The sequence below is a fragment of the Benincasa hispida genome, chromosome 6, assembly GCF_009727055.1.
Source record: "Benincasa hispida cultivar B227 chromosome 6, ASM972705v1, whole genome shotgun sequence".
NCBI lineage: Eukaryota > Viridiplantae > Streptophyta > Magnoliopsida > Cucurbitales > Cucurbitaceae > Benincasa > Benincasa hispida.
The window spans coordinates 54,729,406-54,756,440 of record NC_052354.1 but is presented as its reverse complement, the minus strand read 5'-3'; the positions used below and the strand labels follow the sequence as shown (position 1 = coordinate 54,756,440).

The 27,035-nt window shown below is 37.8% G+C and overlaps 2 protein-coding genes across 3 annotated transcripts; one reads left to right on the top strand and one right to left on the bottom strand.

The window, feature by feature from the left end:
• Positions 1-20,599: 20,599 nt before the first annotated feature.
• Positions 20,600-23,076, top strand: LOC120079924 (SPX domain-containing protein 1-like). Its single transcript, XM_039034380.1, has 3 exons — positions 20,600-21,050; positions 21,709-21,835; positions 22,448-23,076. The coding sequence occupies exons 1-3, from the start codon at positions 20,781-20,783 to the stop codon at positions 22,888-22,890; spliced, it is 840 nt and encodes a 279-aa protein (XP_038890308.1). The 5' UTR covers positions 20,600-20,780; the 3' UTR covers positions 22,891-23,076.
• A 779-nt stretch (positions 23,077-23,855) lies between these two features.
• Positions 23,856-25,971, bottom strand: LOC120079925. Of its 2 annotated transcripts, none has more exons than XM_039034381.1 (3): positions 25,818-25,971; positions 25,592-25,659; positions 23,856-24,323 (listed from the first exon to the last, which is right to left on the bottom strand). In XM_039034381.1, the coding sequence occupies exon 3, from the start codon at positions 24,312-24,314 to the stop codon at positions 24,099-24,101; it is 216 nt and encodes a 71-aa protein (XP_038890309.1). In that variant the 5' UTR covers positions 24,315-24,323; positions 25,592-25,659; positions 25,818-25,971; the 3' UTR covers positions 23,856-24,098. The 2 variants fall into 2 exon arrangements, with proteins under 2 accessions (XP_038890309.1, XP_038890310.1); XM_039034382.1 differs by lacking the exon at positions 25,818-25,971 and adding an exon at positions 25,735-25,796.
• Positions 25,972-27,035: the final 1,064 nt, after the last annotated feature.

Genomic DNA, 27,035 nt, shown 5'->3' with positions numbered 1-27,035 from the left:
ATGTTATATATATTAGTAATGAATGGAGATTGCATGAAGCATGACATTACCTTAGGTTAATTTATAAATGTTATGATTAACTGAAGTTTGTCAAGCATGCAGTGGATGTTTTAATTGTTTCATTAATTTATCATCGTTATAACTAAATGAAATTAGAATTAAAATCAATAATTAAGAGTTGCATGCAAACCTTAGGTTATAATAATTTTTAAAAATTGTTTTAAAATATGATTGAGATAGACTTAAGTTCACAAATTTCTAATGAGATTAGAAATTAGATTAATCTTTTTTAAACTGTTTAATAGGATTAAATTGATTTCAATAAAAGACTAAATTTGTAGCAAATATATCTATAAGAGATCTTTTGTCTATGGTGAATTCTGGCAAGGCTGGGGTACTTAAGATGACGAAAACATCGCACCCCTACTTGGGAACCTACCTGAGAAGGTCAATTAGATAGATTTGTTGTAAGCATGCAATTGTTGATTAACATTTGTTAAAGTGTTTAATAAATATTAATCAAAATTGTTTAAATTTCCAAAGTAAGTGTTACTTTTGGGCAAACTTAAACAATCACTTAGTAAAAATAATTAGTCGTATTTTTCCTAATTAAATTAAACCTTGGGTTGTTAAAATACTCAGTGGGGGGAAAGATGTATATGATATGTCATTTTTTTCCACTCATGTTTCTCCCTTAATATTCATACCGTGAGACTCATGCTTGGCCTTGAGGCGCCCTAGAAGCGTCCCCCTTTGGATGGTGTTTGCATGGTTCAATATCAAGGTGAATGAAGAGAGTATTTATAGTAAGTGGGAGAGGGATGTGTGTCAACATGTCCTACGGTCTCTTTCATTGGTTTGCACCGTCAGATCTTCTTGCACGGCCTCGAGAGGCCCTTGGAGCATCCATCTTCAGATGGTTTGTGCAGTAGGTCAATATCAAGGCAAACTCTAGAAATGGATAGGATCGCTTTAGTTTTTGTCCCAATCGGTTTTTTCCTTTGATTGGCTCATTGGGCTAGAACTCTAGGGCCTAAAATAGAGGGTCACACTTACGGGAAATTATTAAGCAAGTTAATGATTTCTTGACCAAATAAACGATGACTGATTGTTATAGGAATAAAATTTATTCTAGTGTAAATGATTGGTTGAGACTGTTTCAATTAAGTGAAGAGACAACAGACTACCCTTCGATAGCTTTTGTCCTAAATCACTGAAGCGCCATTGAAAAATTAGATGTTAAATGGAGTTCATTTATATTTTACTAAAACTGATTGGATTTTTTAAGAGTTATGCTAAAATTTAATGTAGATCAATGTGTTTATTTTCTCAGCAAATATATCAAATAGTGTTTTTCCGTTAGTTGCCTTTTCTAGTTTGACCGATTTCAATTACACGACGAGGAAAGAATCCATCAAAACATTTTTCGTGGTAAATGACCTCAAAATTGTCATGAACGAGGATTGTCCTCAAGTCCTAACCCCTGATGCACCACGAAATGTTCGTGATGCATATAAGCTGTGGACGAAGGCTAATTCTAATGCTCGAGATTATATTTTAACAAGCATATCTGATGCGTTGACCAAAAAGTTTGAGAACATGGTCATTGCACATGAGATCATGCAATCAATGCAAGAATTGTTTGAACGAAAGTTCTCACGATTCAAGAAAAACAGATTGATGACAATGAAACCAACAGTGTCATTTCCCAAGATAATCTCTAGTCCATATTGAAGGTTGATGGACTAACAGAAAAAGCAATCGTTGCCAACTCTGATGAAGTTCATCAACGAGGATTATCCTCTGAGATGAAACTTGGAGTTTATGACTTGGTTTGTGGAGCTGATTCCACTACTCTCTAGAAAAGGAAGAACTCCAAAGAAAATAATTTTGATTTATTTATCTTAGAGACATGCTTAGTAGATAATGATGGTTCTACTTGGATAGTTGATTCAGGAGCTACTAACCACATGTGTTCTTCCCATCAAAGATTTAACTCCTGGAAACAGTTGAAAGTTAGAGAGATGACTCTTAAAGTCAGTACTGGTGAGGTCGTTTCAGCTGTTGTTGTAGGCAAGCTTAAGTTATGTTTGGACAAGAAACGATATATTTCATTAGATGACATATATATAGTTCCTCATATCAGGAGAAACCTAATTTTTGTTTCCTGTCTAATTGAACAAAAATATTTCATATCCTTCTCTGAGAATAAAGTGTTTATTTTTAAGAATGTAATGGAGTTAGGTTTTGGTTCAATAGAAAATAACTTATATGTAAGTCATAAAAGTTGTGCTCAATACTGAAATGTTCAAAATAGCAACAACTGTAAAAAGACCGAGAATTTCTCCTAAAGAAAATGCCCATCTTTGGCATCTAAGGTTAGGTCACATAAATCTCAATAGGATTGAGAGGTTGGTGAAAAGTGGACTTTTAAATGGTTTAGAAGAAAAACTCTTTACCAGTATGCGAGTCATGCTTTGAAGGCGAAATGACCAAATGACCTTTTACTGGAAAAGGTTATAGAGCCAAAGAAACCTTGGAGCTCATAAATTCAGTCCTCTGTGGTTCGATGAATGTAAGAGTACGAGGAAGGTATGAATATTTCATCTCTTTCATATATGATTATTCAAGATTTGAGTATCTATACCTAATGCAACATAAGTCTGAAGCTCTTGAGAAGTTCAAGGAGTACAAGACTGAAGTTGAAAACTTGTTAGGTAAAAAGATAAAAATACTACGATCTGATCATGGTAGAGAGTATATGGACTTAAGATTCCAAAACTATATAATAGAATATGGAATCACATCCTAACTCTCAGCCCCAGGTACACCTCAAAAGAATGGTGTATCAGAAAGGAGAAACATAACTCTGTTAGACATGGTTCGGTCTATGATGAGCTATGCTCATCTTCCTGTCTCATTTTGGGGATATGCAGTAAAGACTGCAGTTTATATTTTGAACAACGTTCCCTTAAAGAGTGTTTTTGAAACACCTTTTGAGTTATGCAGAGGTCGTAAAGGTAGTTTACGTCACTTCAAAATTTGGAGATGTCCAACCCATGTGCTAATGGCAGACCCCAAAAAGTTGGAACCTCGTTCAAAAGTGTGTCTATTTGTAGGATACCTCAAGAAAATGAGAGATGGATACTTCTATGATCCAAGTGAGAATAAGGTATTTGTATCGACAAACGTTACCTTCTTGGAAGAAAACTATATGAGGGATCATAAGCCACGAAGCAAAATTGTTTTAAGTGAAGTTTCTAATGAATCTACCGAGACTTCAGCAAGAGTTGTTGAAGGGGTCAATACATCAACAAGATTTGTTGATGTCAGTTCATCTAGTCATCCATCTTAGGAGTTGAGATTGCCTCGACGTAGTGGGAGGGTTATGAACCCACCTGTACGCTACATGGGTTTAATAGTGGTGCTATGGAAAATTCTAAGGAACCTAGGAGTCACCAAAGAGGCAAGCACATAGAGAGGAAATATCATTTGATTCGGGAGATTGTGCATCGAGGTGACGTGACTGTCATGAAGATTGCTTTGGAGCACAACGTTGTTGATCTGTTTACAAAGGCTCTCATGGCTAAAGTGTTCGAGGGTCATCTAGAAAGTCTGGGTCTACAGGATATGCAGCATGTTGTTTAGGGCAAGCGGGAGATGTTACTAGGGTATAGTTTATGCCCTAGTTTATTGTCATTTTGTACTTTATTTGTATTGTACATTAGGCTCCCTAAGCTTTAGGATAAGTGGGAGATTATTGGGATTGGTGTCCTAAATCTCCTTGTAATCTCGTAGTTCGTAAACTTTGTATAAACATATTGTTGTTAATAAAATAAGTGTTATTTTATAAGCATATACTCAATCCAATAAACTAAGATTCTAGATTATTTTGTGTAATTTAAACAAGTATGTAGAGACATACAAGTGGATCTTGTTCAAATAATAACCTAAACGGTCTGTAGTAGATGGATAAGATTGGGTACCTTATCCTGGTGACATTATGGATATACCCCGCTTTGTAGGTGTTACAAATGTTGTAAAGTGCTACAAATAATCTGATCCTGATCATTCATGTAGAGATATGTGAGCGGGGCTATCCTATACAAAGAGTTTGTATAAAATCGGAGCATAAAATGATTAATCTCTTTATATAACACCGTTAATAATAGAGACTTACATTTCACTAGGATGACCATAGGTGACATGACATGAATCCTGAGTGAGTTGGAACTCTTGCTCATGAAGGCGGTCATTTGATTTGTATGGGTGAGAGTGGTCAGATTTCCAACTCAATAAGCCTACCATTTTGGGGATTCGTCTGACTGGGGAGCTGGAAACATAGCTACACGAGATGGAATTCACTCCTTCCTTGATGTAGGGGCAAGTAGAAAAATTGTTCCCTTAAGGGCTGATTCTAGGGCTTGAACATAGTGAGCACACCCTATCCTGGCCCAAGAGGGACTTGGTCATAGTTGGACTATGACTTATTGTTCATTAGGGGGATCAATGGTACTTAAGAAGTTAGATGTAACTACGGAGGCAAAACGATAATTTTGGCTCAGTTGTACTTATGAGCAAGTTCCTTCAAGAATGCGGAGTTGATGGAATACTACTTTGTTCACTTCTCCCCCAGAATTATTAACGAAGTGCTCGATGTACAAGATAACCCTAATGCTGAGGGTAACCGCATCATAAAGCAGCCGACTCCAAGTCAATTGGAAGATGCGGTAAGAGTAGTGGCCAAGTGATGAGAGGAAAATGCACTCTTGATATGCATGGATTTCTAGGTGTTGATGGTCATACGTTAATATGAAGAATATACAATATGTATTAATCGTGTATGCGATGACCATGCATTCCTGTCACAAGTTTTCTTGCTCTCTCGCCAAGTATAACGAGAACACAAGTTTCTCGGGATGATCCAAGGTCGAACACAGGGACTTGTAACTAAATGATGTTTGTAAAGTCATGTGTTTGAGGAGGTGAATAAAAATAAAAAGAAAGAAGTTAAATTGCTATACGCTACTCCTACTTCTAACTAAACAGATTGAGTAATGGAAGTTTGACTATGAGAATTGGTAGAGATGTGGCAACTGTTAACGTGTAAATAGGTGCATGGAGAAATATAATTGTGGAGGGAATAAATTCACACATCATAATGCTTGGTCGCAATAGTAATCCTACCTCGCCATACTAACGCATCGCACACCTCTCGGTGGTCAGCCACATGCTTATATCTCTCTAACGCATGGTTGCGTTGAGCATAAGATTATTCCTATCTCTAGGAACACTGCTTACTTTGCTTAGTGAGTGATGATGGGAAATTAGATGTCAAATATTCGACAACTAAAATCCCTTGGACGCAATATGCGATGCATGTTCTTAAGGTATGCATTAATAGTCATGCGTCGATGATCATGCATTGGAATGATAATGCGTTAACGAATGTATGCGATGACCATGCATTCTATCACAAGTTTTCTTGTGCTCACGCCAAGTATAACGTGAATGCAAGTTTCTCGAGTGATCCGAGGTCGAATACAGGGACTTGTAGCAAAATGAATGCGGTAATGTGCATGCGGCGGTTTAAATAAAAGAATGAAAGGGAGGTTGCTAAGTTAACCCTACTTCTACTCCTTTCTAACAGACAATGCAATGAAAATATGTATGAGAGGTAGAGACACGACAACTCTTCACATGAAATAAATGGATGGAAAAATAGATAAAATGCGGAGATGTTTTCATTACAATACTTAAGAGTGACCGCAAGGGCAACCTTAGTCAACGCAAGCCATGCGATCATGCAACACATATAAAATAGTAAACCACATCTCGGTGCGAATACTACGGCTTCTAATGCTAGAACGCATGCAATATATGTGATAAGTCTATAGAACCTACACATAAGCCTCTATTCTTATTTATGCAATGACAAAGTGACACACACATAAATAAGGTGACCACATAATATCATACCTATTCCTAGGGTGCATGCGATGTAGGTTAGCAAATGGAGCTTATCTCTAAGTTCCCCGCTCTTGCTTATACGTTCCAATCCACTCTCTCGAGTCTTAGATTTGGGTTTTAGACTACTCTCCCAAGTATGCCTAAATGATGAATGATGTGCTTATAGGACAAGGTAAGCACATGAACTTGGCTGACCTAAGATTATTCCTATCTCTAGTGAACAATGCATACATTGCTTAATGCGACCAACTACTTACCCTTCCGGGCAGTTGATTGTTGTTGGCTTTACTCATAGACAAGCATTGCGTTAGTCTATAGACAGGTGTTGCCGTAACTTCAAACTAAGCAAATAAGGTTACTCACACACTCACGCAACGCACACCTCTCGGTGGGATGCTACATGTTTCATATCCCTAATCCACATGACTAAGTATGCGATACCCAAGAAAACTCACTAAGTGTTGCAATGAAAGTAAAGATGCTAAGCAAAGAAGATGGGGATGGAGTCAAAGGAAACAGAGAAATGCATTGAAAACAAATTGTATTATTTCCTTAATCACAAAATGTCATACAATACAATATAAGAAAATAAAGAAAAATGAAATGACCGGCCGGAAGCAAAGACTTGCTTCCAGCGGATGTGCGTCAAGACTGCCGGTGGTGCCATGGATGGGCGGTGGAGCTGACTCTCTCGAGATCTAACTCCGGTCGAAGGCTCCGGTCGTCACTCGAAATGGATGAAGGAGGTGAAGAACTCTCAGGCGTCTTCTCACGCATTTTGTCTGAATCACAAAGATCCGCCCTAGGCGAACCTCAAGCAAAAACCTTAGATGACTTGAATTTCTGCTCATCGGCTTCTATTTATAAAGCTTGGATTGGTGACAGCATTAATGGTCTGCTCTGTGTCTGACATTCGGTGCGTTAGTCCTTTCCTGAACCTCTGCAGCCAACGGCGTGGTAGGTGAAATGTCAACATCATCTTTTGATTTTTCCAAGGTAGATGCGTTGATGAGTTCATTCAACCAACGTTGCGTTAATCCCTTTATCATGCATTACCGCGTAGCCGCAATCATTTAGTGACTGCATTCTCTAAATACCGAAACTCTATACGATTACCACAATCACTTGACGAGCGCAACTCTTATGCGATGGACCCATATGACTAATTACTGCAACATCCATGCATTGATCGACGCGTTCACCTTTGCGATGGAGAGTTTCTCCGCATGCGGTCGTCTATGTGGTGGTCTAGTTTCCGCGTTTGCGTCCACTTCCTGCATTAGCTACAAAAATAGAACATTGAACGCATAATAACGGGTTAGCCGAGATTCTTTAATGCTAATCGATGCAAGCTCATTTTCTCATGAATTCCTAGCACAATTGCCACATATTCTGCTTAACAACCTTCATAATTCTAAGTAAAAGGCCTAAGATGACATGCATTTTTGCATGTCATCAAGGAGTTACCCTCTTAGGCAATTAGCTATAGATACTCAGCTCATAGACAAGCATTGCGATAGCCTTGCACTAAGCAAAGAGGATTGGCTCGCTATACTCACGCAATGCACACCTCTCGGTGGTTTGCTATATGCGTCATATTTCTATACAACATGATTGAGTATGCGATAACTCTTGTAAACAACATTTAACTAAATGACGAACGTAAACGATGATAAAGAAGAAGATGATGATGAAGATAGTGTTGAAGGAACTAAAGAGATGCATTAATTACAAAATGTATTAATGTCTTAAGCCACAATGTAATACAATACAGAGATAAGAGGAGAGGTAGAGGGCTAGATGTAAGTAATCTCTTGCTTCTATCAGAAGCACGTCAAGGCTACCGATGGTGCCATGGATGAGTGGTGGAGACGTCTCTCTCGAGCTCTATCTCCGGCGAAGCTCCGGTCGTCACTCAAAAAGGGTTATGGAAGTGAAAAACTCTCAAAGAATGTCTTGATCATGCTCTCATCTGTGATCACAAGAATCTACCTAAGGCAGAGATTCGGATAGCTTGAAGTTGGGTTCCAAAGCTCTATTTATAGAGCTCAAATGCCGACAACATTGGTAGTCCCACTCTGAATCACAGCCACTTCTGACGCAGTAGGTGAAATGTCAGCATCATCTTATCTTTTGTATACTCCCAAGGTATGCGTTCATGATCGTTTCTTCTAAAGTATCAACGTATTCCACCCACCTTGCGATAAACCTTTTATCACGGTTATCACTCATGTAGTTGTAGCATTCCATGCGACAAACTAGTCTTCGTGAAGATTAACATATGTGATCAACTTTGTGATGGTCTAGGATCAATGCATGCGATCGATTCCTACAACAGCTACAAAAATAGACATTTTGATGCAGAATAACACATAATATAGGGTTAGTGAGGATTTTCAGTGTTGATCGATGTAATCTCACTTTTCCACATGAATTCTTAGTATTATCAACGCATATTCTGCTCATCAGCCCTCATAATTCTAAGTAAAATGCTACAATAGTTTGTATTTCTACAAGTTATCACCAAGTTCGGGAGCACATGGTAAATTTCAAGAACAGGCATCATAACCATGGCACCCAAAAATCTTCTCCCCAACGGAAACTTGTGACTATACCTTATCAAGAATCGTATTATGCCTACAACACATGATGAAACTGTATCACGGGAGAGGGTCTTGGCCACCTACTGTATAATGCAATGCATACCCCTTGATATGGAACAGCTCGATGTTTATAAAATCAAGAGCGTCAAGGGGAAGCCACGTCGGCAGCTGTATTTTTCATTGCTTATCTATGTGTTGTGCGAACGCGCTGGCATCCCAATGAGGGATGATTTTAAGGAAGTTGATGGGCTGATGGACATTAAGCTCATCCAACATTTATTAAGGGGGTCGCCCAATCAACCTAGCTTACCTCCCAAGCCAAGAACTTCTAGGCCCCAACCTTCATAGCGCAAAAAAAAAAAAGCACGCGTTAACACTTCTAAGGATGAACCAAGTAATGAAGCCTTGCCTGATGAACACGAGTCCAAGGTTGAGCTTGTGTTAGACCAAGAGGCCACCAACTTCCTGGACCTCAACCTACCTCTTCTCCCTTTAAGCTTTCATCCCTAACATCTCTTATTAATGAACCAACTGGTCTAAAGTATCACGATGAAATGCATAGGGACCCGATTGTCTGTTCATTTTGACTAACGCATGCAACCTAGAGATAGGATAAATGGGGCATTCACATCGAGAGATGTTGAGTATAAATTAGAGAACAGACTCTAAATGCATCATACACATACACTTAGATTCTAGCAAGCATCTTCACCATCTCTATTTCATTGTCATTGTGCTCATATAGGCTTGTTGTTTTAACTAAGAAAACAATGTATACCATCTAATGCATGATCCATTCATCCATGTACCCTCTTCCCCTTTATCTAAACTCCTACTTCCTCTTGTAAGTGTGCTAAGTAGTTTAGTGATCAGTAAACCATCTTGCATTAATCTACTCTAGATTCCCCGCGTTCGACCCTGGGCTTACCAAGACACTTAAGTTAGATTTATACTTGTGTCTAACTTAAGAAAACTTGTATGCAACTGGCAAAGTGTGCTTGAACATAAATCTATCATCTGGCCAACACATACCATCATCTTCACACCAAGAGGTAAATCATTCATCTTCCCTATAATTAATCATTTTCATGATCAATCATCTTCAAAAATCACAAACATGAGTAAACGCAACAATCCCTATTCATGTTGGGCGCATCATTACAACCCAAATGAAGGCCATATCTTTAAACCAAGGAGGCAGTTACTCTTTCCTTTCTTAATCACCAAGCTTTGTACGGCCTAGGGAGTGTTCGAAGAAGCAAAAGACATACCTGTGTGGGGAATCATCACAGATAAAATTTTTCGTAGGCTATTAAAGAACTCATCGCTACAACATGAGGCGGTCAAATAAGAAAATCCTAAGAAGCAACCTTCCCAGTCTCAAGAGGTGCCTCACCCACAACTGTCGCAACCTAAAAAAATGAGGCTAACAAAGAAGTTTGCTGAGACCGCGGAGCCAAACAACGCATCTTTCTCACTTGTGGAAGAAGGAATTGTGACTAAGTCACCCAAGGTTGAAGAGAATAGGAAATCACAGTCCTTCCACCTTGAGCCTGAAAGAAAAGAAGAAGTTGAAGAAAGATCCCCCTACCGCAGCTTAGGCAGCAAACTTCATCGCCCACTCATGACTCTGAGGTTATGATCATCTCATCGCTTCAAGATCGATAAAGAAAGGAGTCACCTAGGCTCAGTGTTGACCTGAATGAGCACCCACATGTCCTTACTGAAGAGCCTTTGTGTCCCCTACTACCAAATAAGCCAAAGGAAAACACACCTCCTCCACCGCCTGAAAGTAACAAGGGTAAGGCGCCCATTTCTCAATGCCTACTGCTGATGACTCAAGCCTTCTTCCTTTATCTTTCACCAAGAGGGGGGATCAGGCGTTGGTGAGGCTAGCAAATGTCCAGCACCTACTGAAGAGCGAACTCAACACAAGGTTCCTTAGATGTCTGAAGATGAACATGTAGACTTTGATAAGTTGTACAAATTCTTGCATGATGATGTACAGGAGCCACTCCTAGGAGGTTTTGATGAACTAACGTGCCAAGAAGCCACAATCATGTGACAACACCAAGAGCTCGTGCAGCAACAATGCGAGCTCTGAGAGTTTGTTCAGTAGTAAACTCAGCAAATCCATCGCCAACAGATTCTAACGAGGAACTTCATCCGACATCAGATGCAGCAACAACATGATCAATTCCGCTTCATTTTCCAACACATTCAAGAATTGCTTGTTCAGCTAATCACTAGCCCCGCTATCTTGCCACATCTTCAACAACCGCTACACTTCCCAAAAGAAGAACCCTTTCCTTCCCCGCTTAATGATAAGAACAATGTGGGAGGAAACTAAATTTGAGGGTGCTTTTGTAGAATTTGTTAATTTACATTCAATGTTTCGTATTCTCAAATCGCCTTATATATTAATTGAATTGAATTAATTAACAAGTTGCTCATTGACCACGTGCCTTTTCTTTGTGTTTGACCCTTGTTTATATTTACTGTCTTGATATTTTCCCTTGCTTTGATGCAGTTTGCCAATAACCTTAATGATGATACTTGTGCTAGCCAATACTTGATTTGCTACAATAAGTATTTATTACTTAGCTTTAGGATGTTGCCTTAAGAAACATTTATTGTAATTAGTATGCGTGCAAGCTTTATCTAAAATCTCTTTTGCAAATAAAAATTTCAATGCAATCGTAGAATTCGATTTTTAGCAATGAGAACCTTGCTACCTTCTAAATTTAGGGGTGGAGAGGTTCGAGCTAAATACGTTTCATAAAAGAGAGAGAGAGATAAAGAAAAATGGCGTTAAGATTGGAACTTACTCGTAGTTGGATGTCCGCATGACACCCATGGGGCAAGCCAAAACGAGGGTGGGAATCATGATTAACGCAAAAAATATTTGATTGCAACTCCATTGCCTGTATTAAAAAAATAAAAATTTGCTATGGCATGAGTTGAGTATGAGAATGGTGCCTTGCTCGTAGTTGGATACCTGCATGACACTCTTAAGGGCAAGCCAAAATAAAGTCGAGATGCTTAGATCAGCACATAACTAAACTGTAAAAAAGAAATATCAAGGAGATTTTTTTTTTTTTTTTGTTAATTTTGAACCATAAAGCCCATTTCTAAATATATATATATATATTAGATAGCTTTGGAAATGAGTAAGGGATTTTTTAAGAATAAGCTTTCCGCATCTAAGGTCTAGAAATATTTCCATAGGTAGGAAAATAAAGCTAAGGAGAAACATGAATCCAATAAATCTTAAATTAGGAAGCGCTTTGGGAGGTCTGGTCCATGCGTCAAAGTAAGTTGAGATACATTAAGACTTTAAGTATATGCTTGAGGACAAGCATTGTCTTAAGTTTGAGGGTGTGATAACTTGTAGAAATACAAGTTATTCTGCTCTTCTATTGAGAACAATTAAGAAAAATCAAAGGAACATGAGTCAACTTGACAAAGAATCAACACAAATAATTATGCGTCAACTTCATCCATGAAAGAGGGGAAGTTCTATCAATGCCCTAATCTTCCATTACCACCGTTCCTCCAAGCTTCTTCTATGAGAAATTTGAGTGAGAGCTTGATAATTGTCTGGGGAGGAAGAGGGAGTCCCTCCAGATCATTGCAGTCAGCATAAAGCAATTACAATTAAAAGCCTTAGGAAGCAAAAGATTGTCACCTACAGTTTGATTTCTTCACTTATCTTTTATTTCTTGCATCCTCTGTTCTTTTATATTTGTATTAAGTGTAGTGATTGAAGAACACTATTCTTAATATGAACGCAATTCCTTCCATCTTTCATACATTTTTGTCTTCTTCCACAAGCATGAGTAGCTAGATTATCCATGGGTTAAGGGATAGTAATTAACATTTTTCACTCAGCCATGCATAAGTAGGTGTTCATCTTGTTCTAACATGTGCTTATTGAATTGCTAAGATTAAATCTAGAGGTCAATCTAAGTACAAAACAATTAACGCCTTGAGAAAGGAAACGATTATGGAACCTGTTTAACTAGGAAAAAAGTAACTTTAGAGATAAGGATAATCTTTCACAATCAAAATTCAATGCATGCATCCTAGAGATAAGGTAGTTTGGCATTGAAATCGAGAGGTGAATTTCATTAATTATGAGTTTCTGGCATGAACGCTTAACTTATACATTGCTTAGTAGAATGTTGATGAATCTTTCTCAACTCTATTCATTTATCTGTATTTCATCCGTTCTTGTCGGCACATTGCTTTATTTTGAATTACAATTATCATCGCATCTACTTCATCCATCCCATCGCTTAGATTAAACAGGACAGTGAGATATATACATTTTCGTCGCCTACTTTATAATCAAAACATTGTGTCAAGATCGAGTGAAACTTTACGACACATTTTAATTGCATGTCCTTGAGTTCGACACTCAGATCATGTTGAAGCATACTCTGGTTAGCTTTATACTTGGATTTAACTAGAGAAAATTGTGCCTAGATTAAGAAATATTCATATTGAAGAAGCATGACATAAGGCATTTCATTGCATCAATCTAGAATGGAAACACCCGACTCTCGAACCTCATAGGTTCAGACATCTCAGCATCCACAGCAGGCTCAATAGGAAGATAATTGTCGATCATTTTGCATACACGCCCAAACTTCACCATCTGGATTATGGACCCCGAATATAGAAGTTGGTTTTTGAAATTCCAAAGGCTCCACAAGATAACGATGGCCTTAGACCACTCTCGAATCTTAGTTTACTTGTAGGCCACTATCATAAATCCATTATAGACCAATCATCTGTAGAAGAGGCAAAGGAACCAAGCAAGATAGGAAAATATTCACCACACACAATGGAAAAACTTACACAACCAAAAGCATGACTAGCAAACTCTTTTGCTTTTCCACAAAACAGACAAAGAGTGTTAATATCAATTCCACACTTTTGAATATTTTTTCTAATGGGAATGGAATCATTAATTATCTTCCAAACACAAATCTTTGCTCTAGGAATGGCGTCAATTTTCCAAAACACTTTGCACAACTCCATTCTTCCACTGATTGTAGATGAGGCCTCCTTTTAAAAGGACACAATATGACAGAGAAGATGCCTTTGTTATCCCAATTTCATATAATCGCAACTCTAAACTAGCGGTTTCCAGGGGGGATATTTAGAATATCCTCAAAATCATAGGCTACAAAGTTCTCCTTAATCAGAGAAACCCTCCAACCTTCCTTAATGTCTAATAATTCTTTAACCCTTCTATTTTGTAGCTCCTCGCTAACCCACATTGGTTTAGTGTTACATTTTCTCACATTCAAGGGTCTTTTTCAATTGAGATGTGAACACCATTACCCACTTTCCATCGATACCCCTAGCTAAACAACTCTTTGCCCCATAAAATACTTCTCTAGATAGGCCTTCAATAAGGATTATGTAAGGCCACAAGTTATTTACACTTACAAACGAAGGGGTAAAAAGGGAAATGAACCCTCAATTAAAGAAGCAAAGGAAAGAAATGTTGGAGAAGAGGGGACCACAAGGTAGTTATAAAGGACAATGGTGGTACGGGAAGAGGGCAGAAAAGAATGTGGTGAAAAGCTTAGCAAGCTTTTGGTGAAGAAAAGTACCCGACTCTCTCAAAGGTGCTAGGAGTGTTTCTTTTGTTTCTTCTTTAGGTCAACAGCTGAGTAGGCTAGGGGAAGAGTGTTAGTGTATTTTGGGAGGTATTTTCAGGAGGGTTGTTATGTGTTTACGAGAGACTTGAAGAAGAAGTATATAAATAAAGAGCATTCTGATTGCCCTGTTCTTTATTCTCTATTTCCCTCTGTTTTTTCTGTTTTGGTTGGTTGTCTTTCAGTGCAGGGTATCAAGGATTCTTACAAGTGGTATCAGAGCTGCTTCACCTTGGGGCGAATGCGTGCAATGGCTCAAAAACAAATAGAAGAAAGAATGGAAAAAAAAACGATAAGGAAGTCTCCAAAATGAAGGAAATGTTGCTGGGGCTTTGCAAAAATATAGAAAAACTTACAGAGGAGATGAGAGAGAGTAATGTTGCTCGAAAGGCTGAAGAGTCGGGCGCATCTGACGAACGACGAATGAAAAGGAAAGGGAAGATTGATGAGGCCAATTCAACACCCAACAATGGAGGAGAAGGAGCTGACAAAAGCAAGTACAAAAGGTTAAAAATACCTGTTTTCACCGGAGAAAACCCGGAATCATGGTTGTACAAGGTCGAGCATTACTTTGAGATCCATGAGTTATCCGATCAATAGAAGGTAAAGGTAGCTGTCATTAGTTTTGGGTCGGATGAAGTTGACTGGTTCCAATGGAGCCACAACCGGAGACCCATCAGTACTTGGGAAGAGCTGAAAAGGAGAATGTTCGAGTATTACAGACCTACCGGAGAAGGGAGTCTAGGCACGAGATTGTTGAGGATAAGACAGGAAGGATCGTATTCGGACTACATGAAGAAATTCATGACTTATTCGGCATCCCTACCCGATTTAGCCGAAGATGTTCTCAAGGATGCATTCATAAATGGGTTGGAACCGAAATTGAGGGCCGAGATTATTAGTAGAAAATCGAATACATTGGAAGAATGTATGCACAAAGCCCAGTTAGTGAGCGAGAGGGACATGGCCCTGAAGTTGGCCTTAGCAGATCTGGGGGTAGTTGGGCCAAGCAAAAAGGAAGCCCAAATGAAGGAGAGTTTGACAACTGAAAGAAAGAGTGGAAAGGTCATGGAAGCGCAGACAACCAAACGAATTACATTACCTATTAAGAGCAACTTCATGAAGAAGGATCCACCGATGAAACGCATGTCTGATAGTGAGTTCCGAGAATGATTGGACAAGGGACTCTGTTTTAGATGTAATGAGAAATATGCACCTGGACACTGATGCAAGGCTAAGGAAAACCGCGACTTGATGCTATTTATCACCAACGATGGAGAAGAGGCAAACGGAGAAGAGGAGGAAGGGGAAGAATCAAGAGGAAAAGAAGATTTAGAAACAGAGAAGACCACTGAGATAGCTTTGGGATCAATGTGCGGCCTGTCTGCCCGAGGTACGATGAAGTTGAAAGGGAAGATGAAGGGGAAAGAAGTAGTAGTGTTGATCGATTGTGGAGCAACACACAATTTCGTGCACCATAGAATAGTGGTGATCGGCAATGGCACGGCCATACGAGGTGAAGGGGTATGTAGAGCAGCAGAATTGAAGCTTCCCGACCTGAATGTAAAGGTGGACTTTTTGGCGATCGATTTGGGACAAATGGACGTGGTGTTAGGTATGCCCTGGTTATGCACAACTGGATTTATTGGAATTCATTGGCCATCACTGACCATGTCTTTTTTGGCAAGGGAATCGCAAGTTATGCTGAGGGGGTGATCCGTCAATGACCAAAGCAGAGGTTTCATTCAAGGCATTAACAAAGACATGGCAAGCTGAGGACCAGGGATTTCTAGTAGAGTTTCAGAACTACAAATTCGAGAATGGGGAAGGAAATAAGGAGAAGGGCGATCCTAACGAGTCCGAGGAGCTGTCAGTCATGATCTGAGCTCTGTTGGAGCAAAATGTGGACATATTCGATGAACTCACAAAACTTCCTCTGAGAAAAGCCGTTGACCATCGCATTCTGGTGAGTGCTAACCAGAAACCAAGTAAATGTGAGACCCGACAAGTATAATCATAACAAAAAGAAGAGATTGAGAAATTGGTGGAAGAGATGCTCAAGGCTAGAACTATTCGACCAAGTCACAACCCCTACTCCAGCACTGTTCTACTAGTAAAGAAGAAAGATGGCGGGTGGAGATTTTGTGTTGACTATCGGAAGCTGAACCAAGCAACTATGGCCGACAAGTTCCCTATACCCGTAATTGAAGAGTTGTTAGATGAATTGCACGAGTCAGCGGTCTATTCAAAGCTTGATTTGAGGTCAGGTTACCATCAAATCAGAATGAACGAGGGGGGCATTGAAAAGATAGCCTTCAGGACTTATGAAGGTCATTACGAGTTCCTAGTGATGTCGTTCGGGCTCACAAACGCGCCGGCCACCTTTCAATCATTGATGAACTAGGTTTTTTGACCTTTCCTTCGTAAATTTGTACTAGTTTTCTTTGACGATATCTTGGTGTACAATCTGAACATATCGACACATGAGACACATTTGGGAGTAGTATTCAATGTCCTTCATGATCATAGGTTGTATGAAAATCAAAAGAAATGCACATTCTGCCAAACCAGGGTCCAATACTTTGGCCACTGGATATCAGCCAAGGGGATAGAAGTCGATGATGGAAAGATCAAGGTGATGAGAGGATGGCCACAGCCACAAAATGTATCTAAATTAAGGGGATTCCTAGGACTTACGGGGTATTATAAGAGGTTTGTTCAGGGGTATGGAAGTATTGCAGCTCCCCTTACCTGACTTCTTCAGAAGAACTCGTTCAAATGAGATGAAGAAGCCAATCAAGCTTTCGAAAAGTTGAAACAAGCCATGGTGACAGCCCCGGTTTTGGCCCTTCCTAACTTCTTTAAGTGCTTTGTGATAGAAACTGACACCTCTAAAACTAGGTTAGGTGTTGTATTATCGAAAGATTCAAAGCCTATAGCCTACTTCAGTCAGAAATTATCAATAAGAGCTCAAGCCAAGTCCATTTACGAGAAGAAGTTGATGGCAGTAGTCCTAGCAGTGTAGAAATGGAGGCAATACCTGTTAGGGAGTAAGTTCACAGTGATTCCAAACCAAAAGGCCTTAAAGTTCCTGATTGAACAACAATAAGTACAATTCCAACGTTGGCTAACAAAATTACTTGGATACGAATTTGAGATCTTGTATCAATCAGACCTGCAAAACAAGGCAGCAGATACATTATCTAGGGTGCTGGCTCAGGTGGAATTAAGTGTCTTATCAGCCCCAACCATAATAGACATTGAGGTAGTTTTGAAGGAGGTTGAAGAGGACGAGGAACTCCAGAAGATCATCACCATTCTAAAGGAAAATTCGGAGAGGAAACCAAAATATAGATGGCAGCATAACAGGTTAACCTATAAAGACGATTGGTGCTCTCCCGAAGATCTAGATTGACACCTTCACTGCTTCACACATTCCATGACTCAGTGCTAGGTGGGCATTCCAGGTTCCTGAGGACCTATAAAAGAATGAGTGGGGAACTATATTGGCAGGGAATGAAGACCGATGTGAAGAAATATGTGGAAGGTTGTGAGACTTGTCAAAGGAACAAATATGAAACTTTAACTCCTGCTAGTTTATTACAACCCCTTCCCATTCCCTATCTGATTTTGGAAGATTAGAGCATGGATTTTGTGGAAGGTTTACCAAAGGCAGAGGGCTATGATTCCATAATGGTGGTAGTGGATCGCTTAAGTAAGTATGCACATTTCATACCCCTCAAACACCCCTTCTCGGCCAAACAAGTAGCTGACATATTCATCTAAGGAGTGGTTCGACACCATGGAGTTCCCTTATCAATCCTAACCGATAGAGATAAGATATTTTTTAATAACTTTTGGAAGGATATGTTCATGACCATGGGGACTAAATTGAAGAGGAGTACTTTGTTCCATCCTCAAATGGACGGGCAAACTAAGAAGGTGAATCGTTGCCTAGAGACCTACCTATGTTGCTTTTGTAATGAGCAACCGAAGAAATGGAACAAATGGATAGCGTGGGCTGAACTTTGGTACAACACGACCTTCTACGTCTCTATCAAGACAACCTTGTACCAAGCGGTCTATGGTAGACCTCCTCCACCTTTAGTCACATATGGAGATAGGAAAACCTTCAACAATGCGGTGGAACAACAATTACAAGAATGAGATCTAGCTCTCAATCCACTGAAGGAAAACTTGGCCATTGCTCAAAATCGGATGAAGAAATAGGCAGACAAACATAGAAGAGAGTTGATTTTTGAAGTTGAAGAAGAAGTATATTTGAAATTACGACCATATAGGCAGAAATCCTTGGTAAGGAAAAGGAGTGAGAAGTTGGCACCGCAGTTCTATGGCCCTTACCAGGTAGTCGAGCGAGTGGGGAAGTTGCATATAAATTAGCCCTGCCGGCTGAGGCTGAAGTACACAACGTGTTCCATATATCGCAACTGAAAAAGAAATTGGGACAAGGCCATCAAGTACAACAACATCCGCCCATTTTAACCGAGGAATTTGAGCTACAAACAACCCCAGAGACAGTATTGGGAGTAAGATGGAATGGAGTATTAGCTACCAATGAATGGTTGGTCAAATGGAAGGGAATGTTAGAAAATGAAGCCACTTAGGAAGACGTACGAGCCATGAACCAACAATTTCCCCGTTTCAACCTTGAGGACAAGGTTCTTTTCAAGAAGGGAGGTATTGTAAAGCCACAATTTATTTACACTTACAAACGAAGGGGTAAAAAGGGAAATGAACCCTCAATTAAAGAAGCAAAGGAAGGAAATGTTGGAGAAGGGGGGACCACAAGGCAGTTATAAAGGACAATGGTGGTACGGGAGGAGGGCAGAGAAGAATGTGGTGAAAAGCTTAGCAAGCTTTTGGTGGAGAGAAGTACCCGACTTTCTCAAAGGTGCTAGGAGTGTTTCTTTTGTTTCTTCTTTTAGGTCAACAGCTGAGCAGGCTAGGGGAAGAGTGTTAGTGTATTTTGGGAGGTGTTTTCAGGAGGGTTGTTATGTGTTTACGAGAGACTTGAAGAAGAAGTATATAAATAAAGAGCATTTCGATTGCCCTGTTCTTTATTCTCTATTTCCCTCTGTTTTTTCTGTTTTGGTTGGTTGTCTTTTAGTGCGGGGTATCGAGGAGTCTTACAGATTATTCCCTAGCTAGGCCTTCAAGAAGTCATCATCTCTAAAATACTTGCCTTAAAGGGATTTAGCATGCAAATTGTCATGATTTCTCAGAATGCGCCAACTATGCTTTGCAAGCAAAGCTTGATTGAATAGACTAATGTCTCTGAAATCCAAACCACCATTAAACTTTCTTTTGCATATATTCTTCTAGCTAATCCAATGAGCTTTATTCCCTTCCTTTGATGACCCCTCCAGAATTGTGCATAGTCCTGATTGATTTCCTTACAAATGCCCTTTAAGAATATGAAAATAGTTCACTATATATTTTGGAATAGTCTAGGCTATTGATTTGATAAGCATCTCTTTTCCGCCCAAGGAGAAAAGGTGTTCCTTCCAATTTTCGAAAGCTTTCCATACTCTATCTTTCACTCTTTTAAACAATTTGTTTTTAGGTAGATTAGTTAGCTCTTATCTAAAATGGGGAGAAATCTAAGCTCAGTGAAGTATTGTGAAACAAAAACAAAACAAATAGAAATGTAATTACTTTTAAATGGCAACAATTTGCCCATAGAAACAAGATTTAAGTCGTTGTCTTCATATTATTATTATTATTTTGTCAATATATTTTTAATTTTTGTTTAGTATAATAGAGGTGAGAGGATTCAAATCGTAAACTTTTTAGTTCATAACACATAATGTATACTAATTAAGCTGCGCTCGTTTTGATAAATAAGATTTATTTATAAACCCCTATTTCCAATCATAAAAAATTGAAAAATTTTAGTTTCTATTCCAAACTTGATAAACAATAATCAATTCTTATCTTTTTGTTTAGCTCCCTTAATTTCTATTATAAACCTTCAATTTTATTCATTTTAAGTATTGAACTAGAGTAGGTGTTAGTTACTTTTTTCTAGATATTCGACTCAATTGTATTCATCCACTAATCCAACAAAAATTAAAATTATTTTAAGACTCACTAATTTCAATTAAAATCTAACACACCAAATTAAAAAAATAAAAAATAAAAAAACCTAATATTGTGTTTCTTTAACAACTTTCAAAATGAAAGTCCACTTTAAAGTATAAAAAAAATAGAGAATATGTTAACTCAACCCAACCAACCAATCAGAAGCTTACATGTAATAAGTAGAGAGAAAAAAGTATTAAAAATTAATTATAAATCCTCATCCATCGCTTTGAGGGAAAGGAATAAAACCCCGAAATATGCTTAAAGAAGATAAAAGGGATATTCGAAGAAAAATTCTTCGAATATTCTCTCTCTTACCGTTATATTCCTTCAATTCTCCTTTCTAACTACTTCATTTCACAATCGCCATTGCCATCACCACCACCAGAATTCGATTATCAGTTCATTTTTCCGGCCGTCGGAAACTGTGGTTATGAAGTTCGGCAAGAGTCTGAGCAACCAGATCGAAGAAACTTTGCCGGAGTGGCGGGATAAATTTTTGTCCTACAAGGAGTTGAAGAAGCGGCTCAAGCTTGTTGAGCCTAAAGGCGGTGAACGACTGAGCAAGCGGCCGAGAATTGATGCGGAGGACGATTCTTCATCGAGTGAGGAGATGAATTTCATTAAGTTATTGGAGGATGAGCTTGAGAAATTTAATAGTTTCTTTGTTGAAAAGGAGGAAGAGTACATCATCAGATTGAAGGTAATTTTCTTCTTCGACTCTAGTTTTCAATTTCTCGTTCTGATTAGGAGAGCGTTGAGATCTGTGTTTCGGTTTGTTCTGGAGAGAAGAAATTGAATTAGACTTCGGATTTACTTCATTCCTTTTGCAATTAATGATGTAGGTATGCGATTCAATACTGGAATTTGACCTAGCCGCATGAACGAACACCAGAATAATCTGATTCTTAAATGTCCTTGGATCTTAGGCATTTTTTTTATAATAAAAAAAATAAAAAATAGAGAGAGAGAGAGAGAGAGAGAGAGAGAGAAATTTAATGGGTCGATTTAGGCATTTAATCCTGAAAATTCTGTAAACAAGATTTTCGGAGATTGTTTGTTAAAATTATGATTCAGATGTCCTTGGATCGATTTAGGCACTTAATCCTGGAATTCTGTAAACATGATTTTCGGAGATTGTTTAATGTTTATGTATCTGGTTTGTGTCGATATGTAGAACTGTTTGATGATTCACATTCATTCAAGATTTCGAGTAGAGGAAAATCTCTGGTTTAAGAAATTTGTTCCAATAGAAGATTAAATTCTTGAATTTCATCTGTTTAGAAGTTATAACCAATCATCATTACAGGTCCATGCTGATGACCAAATTGCTTCCACTTTTCTTTTTTAATATAATTCAGGAGCTACAAGATAGGGTCGGAAAAGCAATGGATTCCAATGAAGAGATGGTTAAAATTCGCAAGGAAATTGTGGACTTCCATGGAGAAATGGTTCTCTTGGAAAATTATAGTGCCCTTAACTTTACAGGTGTGCATCCTTTGTTGTTTTTTTTCTTTTTTAAATTGCAAAAATCACGCATGCGCAATTACACATTCAAACAATTATGAAAATAAAACCATCAAATTTGTAGTGATCGTAGATAGAAAATAACCCTCGAACTTATATAATTTCTAATTTGAAATTCTAATTTTAACTCTTGTACCAGTTGGAAGGCTCAATTTTTACCAATAATTACATCTAACTCTATTTTAGTGGTAGATTTTTGCAATTTACACATTTTTTTCCCTTTTGCCTTTCATTTATCCTTTCCCTACTTTATGTATTGGTTGGCTGGCAATTACGATGCTTGAATGTATATTTATACCATTTTGCAGTCAAGTCTAGAATATGAAATCTTTGTCTCTTTTCTTCGATGATGATGAAAATTCTGTGGTATTGATGAACTTTATGCTATTTTAATGTTCTTCCGGCACATAATGATATCTTTAATATTATAGACGCTTCGAATTGTGGCCACAAACTGTTGAATCAATTCCTTTATGCTAAGAATATGCTTCGGTTGCCTTTGAAAAAGAAAAACACTTTATAATACTGAAGTAATTCTTTACTGCTCACAACTTGCATACCCTTTTATTATAGGACTTGTGAAAATCTTAAAGAAGTATGACAAAAGGACTGGTGCGCTGATCCGCCTACCCTACAGTCAGAAGGTTCTGCAACAGCCTTTCTTTACAACCGACCTGCTTTACTCGCTCGTGAAGCAGTGTGAGATGATGCTGGATCTTCTATTCCCTTTGAATGAGCTGCCTTCTTCTGGTTCAAATGGAGTCGATGAAGTCGGTGCTCCTACAAAGCCAGCCACCACCAACATTGATGATCTGCTTAAAGCAACTAAGGAACTATCAGAGATTGAGTATATGGAGTCACTTTATATGAAAAGCACTGTGTCTGCATTACGGGTTTTGAAGGAAATCCGAAGTAGGAGCTCGACTGTGAGCGTCTTCTCATTGCCACCGTTGCAAATGAATGGATTAGAGGATACATGGAAGAACGTTCCAGTGCTAGAAGAAGTAGCCAAGTAGAGGATGGTTCAGATATCACCAACTATAAGGAAGTTCCCTTTTAGTTTTGTATGTCTTCCTTTGATGTTCGTGTGGAGTACTTTTGATACTAACAGTAACACATGTAAAACTAAAGTTCAAATGATGTAGAATCTTATAAAGGAATGGTAATGTTTACGATATATTTAGCAACCTTTGCCTACTAAATATGTAACGAGAGCGAGCCGAATAGCGAAAAGAATCAAACAAACAAAAGGAATGGATCAGGAGCATTAAACACCATGATTTGTCAATGACAAAAACAAATACTGCATAAATGTATACTTCACTTTTACCATGTGTAAGACCCTTTTCCAGGAAACTAGGAAATGGTGAAAGAAAATGTAAGCTCAAAATGGAAGCCATCTGCTAAAAAGCTAAGCTAATGATCCACACATTATAGCAATGCATCTTGAGGAAAAAAAATACTCAATATAGTCACCACTACTTGACTAAACACTTCGACCTATAGTTTATAGTTTCTTATCTCGAACAGTATAAGACAAATGACTGCATTGTTCCAACCTCAATAATTTCTCCCTCGGACACCAAAGTTATCCAAAAAGAATACCAAACTTTTTTAAGGGATTCAAACCTGGAATTCATAGGGGTTAGAGGAGGTATTAAATACCTAACAACTAGAGTATATCTAAGTCAACAACTCTACTATTTAGTAGGCTTTTATTAGCATAACAAGCCCTGTGAGTTTGATTAGACAATTAGGTAAACAAGGTGGAAAATGCCCCCCAAGGGGCAGCCCTGTTGGCCCACTAGGGTCTCTTTGTCAAACCGGCTTAAAGGTTCCAAGTTCGAACCTTTGGGTGAGCTTAATACCAAAAATGAAAAAACCCTTGATGTCTCCTAAGTCTGGCCTTGGGGCGGACGCAGATGCCCCACATATAGTCTCTAGGGGAGCAAAGCTCCCACTCCCGGTTAAAAACAAATAATGGGAAAATGATCACAGTTATTGAATAGAAAATAAAAATGCAGATTAGATCATTCTAATGATAAAAGCACATCAAAACAATTATAAGAAATAACTCAGTGTCCTGTAAAATGCTAGGCTATGTAAAGAGATAGACTCCATTGAAAGAAGTGAACTTTAAATTCTAAACACTCACAAGATCATGCTCTCAAAAGGAATCCATAATGATCCAAGTGAACAGCTGATCCTTGAGCTGCCTTGAACCTCACTTATCAGTATTTTCAACATTTTCAGCAATCATTTTCTCGTAACGACGTTTGAACCTCGCAATCTGCCCAACACTTTCAGCCATTTGGCGCCTTGCTCTCAAGTGGTAGACTTTACCAACATGGTGTATCTTGGTCATCATAACGTGCATCAATCTGCCACTCTGAGTGACATATGATATCCACTGCATTTGAGGGTGCAAGCCTTTCTTCATTGTACAGATCTGAAATCATAACTAATACTTAAAAATCAAAGCTTCAAGAGAAAAATAGATGGTTAAATTATAGATTTAGTCCCTAAGGCCTAAACTTTCAAATTTGTGTCTATCTAGTCTGTAAATTTTAAAAGTGTCCAGTAGGTTCCTAAACTTTCAACTTTGTATCTAACATGTCCTTGTACTAATAAAGTGTCTCATAGGTCCTTAATCTTTCAATTGTGTCAAATAGATCCTTCAAGTTTCAATTTTTTATCTAATAGGTCCTTGACCTATTCAGCATTTATTATTCAGGACCAACTAGACATGACATTGAAAGTTTATGGCCCAATTAGACATAAATTCAGTTTTATATTTAATACATTGGTTACTTTTTTTAAAATTTGGATGTATCAAGGATCTACCAAACATTTTTTAAGTTCAAGAACCTGTTAGATACTTTTTAAAACTCGAATACCAAATAGACAGAAACTTGAAAGTTCAAAAGCTAAACTTAGAATTTCACCCAAGTTGACACAAACAGAAAAAAAAAAACAATCATGGTAAAGTTACATTTGAATCTAAAACAAGAAGTTTCAATTCTCAAATGACAATCTTTTTTGTTTATATGTGGGAAAGCAAGAGCGATGAACATGTACAATACAACTATACCACCTACAAGAAGAATTTCGTCAAACATTTGGTGGGCTCTATGTAAAGTTCAATGTTCATCATCCCAAAGGAGAAGAAATTTGGAAGTGACAGCCACATTGAGGGGGTATGAAGAAGGGTGATCATGAACAAATATACCATTTTATGGTAGAATATCATCGAACATTTGGTGGCCACTATGCAATGTTCAATGTTCGTCACACCAGAAGAGCAGAAACTAAGAAAGTGACAGCCACACTAAGGAGGAATGAAGGACGAACAAATACAAGCATACCACTTCATAGAAGAATTTCATCAAACGGCTGGTAAGCATTGCGCAATGTTCAATATCCGTAACCCAAAAAGAGTATGAAATTTGAAAATAACCACCATAATGAGGCTGTAAGATACTTCTCAACTATAATTTATCCCAAACCCTAAATCGGCTGCGTAATGATGCGCAGATATTTTCTCAGAAATTAAACAATTAATTTTGATGAAACAGAAACCTCTCGCGTACCGTTTAATGATCGAGAATACAAAAGGTTAACTCCAGAGAAAATCATCCACAAATATCATATACAAACAACCCTAAAAATGGGAATTGGGAGAAGTTAAATGACTTCAAAAATGGAGACGAAACTTACGGATATTGACAACCCACAGTGTCAAAATCTTCCTCTCCAAGGTTCTGATTGTTGAAATACGTCCGTTTCTGAAAATATCCGCCAATTAGTACTAGCAATTTAGATCGAATCAATAGAAAGGGAAAAGAGACGGTGAATCTCACTAAATCGAACACGTCTGGAGGAAGAAAGAAGATTGGAAATAGAAGAAGAAAGAAAGATGGAGAAAGATGGAGAAAGAGAGTACCTTGCGTGGAGAAAGGGAAGCTGATACTGGAACTCACGGCGGGGCGGCGAATAAGGAAGACGGTGAGGAGAGTTGTGCAATTACTGTTATGTCCTCGATGACGGCAACGGTATCAACACATACTGGTGAACTGAGGGTATTTTGGTCAACTTGTAATCGTAGTCGGATCTGTTTGGCCGTGACCTTGTGAGGGTTGACGTATCTATACTTCTAAATATTTTTTACATATGTATCTAACACGCGATTTGACATATCTTTGTACTTTTTTTTTAAGAAAAAGACAAGTAACTGATCTAATCTTTCTCAATCCAAAATTAGGCATCCTATTTAAAAAACTCGCTAGACTAGAATCATCTAATCTCCATCTTTACATTTGAGTTTCCACAAAATCCACCAAAATATAAACTATTTAAATATCTTCAACAATAAGTTCTTCGTTTATCTTCATTTTATATTGCATTTTATTAACTATTGTACTTCAATATCTTAGATGTTGCTTTTTTGTATTGTATTTCAGTGTTTGTATTCTATCTATTGTTATGAACTTATATGCTAAATTTATCTATATCCTATATTTTTTTTAAGGAAAAAAATGTATATCAGTATCCTTATTTTTTTAGAAATATATATATTTAAAATATACATATAAAAAAAATGACGCATCCTTAGACGTATCTGTATCTTAATTTTTTAGAAATTAGCGAATCGCCTTATCCGATCGTATCCGTATCGTGTAGCCATATCTGTGCTTCATAGGTCATGACTTTGTCATTTGTTTAAAAAATATCATATATTTTTAAAAATAATTATATCGTTTTTAACTTTTATAAATATTCCAAAAGTATCATTAGAATAAAAAAAATTAGAATGTTGGACGAAAATTGAGATATTAAATGGTGTGGTAGTGATTTAAATATAAAATATAGATCAAACTCATCGTTTTAGGTCGTCATCACACAGTTTCAAGTCTCGATTTTTGTTCGAAATTCTAAAGGATTTTTATTCCAATGGTAGTTTTGAACATTTATGAAAGTTCGAGATAATATTGCAACTTTTAAAATGTATTAGTTGAAAAAAAAAATATAACGTAAAGTTTTAAAAAATAATTTAAATTTTATTGAATATTCATTGTATTTAATTAGTAAATAAAGTTTTAAAAAATCATAACTATATATTTCTTATTTCAAGTTAATTTATAATAAATAAATATATAAAAAT

What these genes read in the sequence shown, in the direction of transcription:
- LOC120079924 (XM_039034380.1), top strand. Translation starts at nt 20,781, where the DNA reads ATGAAGTTCGGCAAGAGTCTGAGCAACCAGATCGAAGAAACTTTGCCG. An exon ending in AGTACATCATCAGATTGAAG is followed by an intron (nt 21,051 to 21,708) that starts GTAATTTTCTTC and finishes AATATAATTCAG; the next exon opens with GAGCTACAAGATAGGGTCGG. An exon ending in TAGTGCCCTTAACTTTACAG is followed by an intron (nt 21,836 to 22,447) that starts GTGTGCATCCTT and finishes CTTTTATTATAG; the next exon opens with GACTTGTGAAAATCTTAAAG.
- LOC120079925 (XM_039034381.1), bottom strand. Translation starts at nt 24,314, where the DNA reads ATGAAGAAAGGCTTGCACCCTCAAATGCAGTGGATATCATATGTCACT.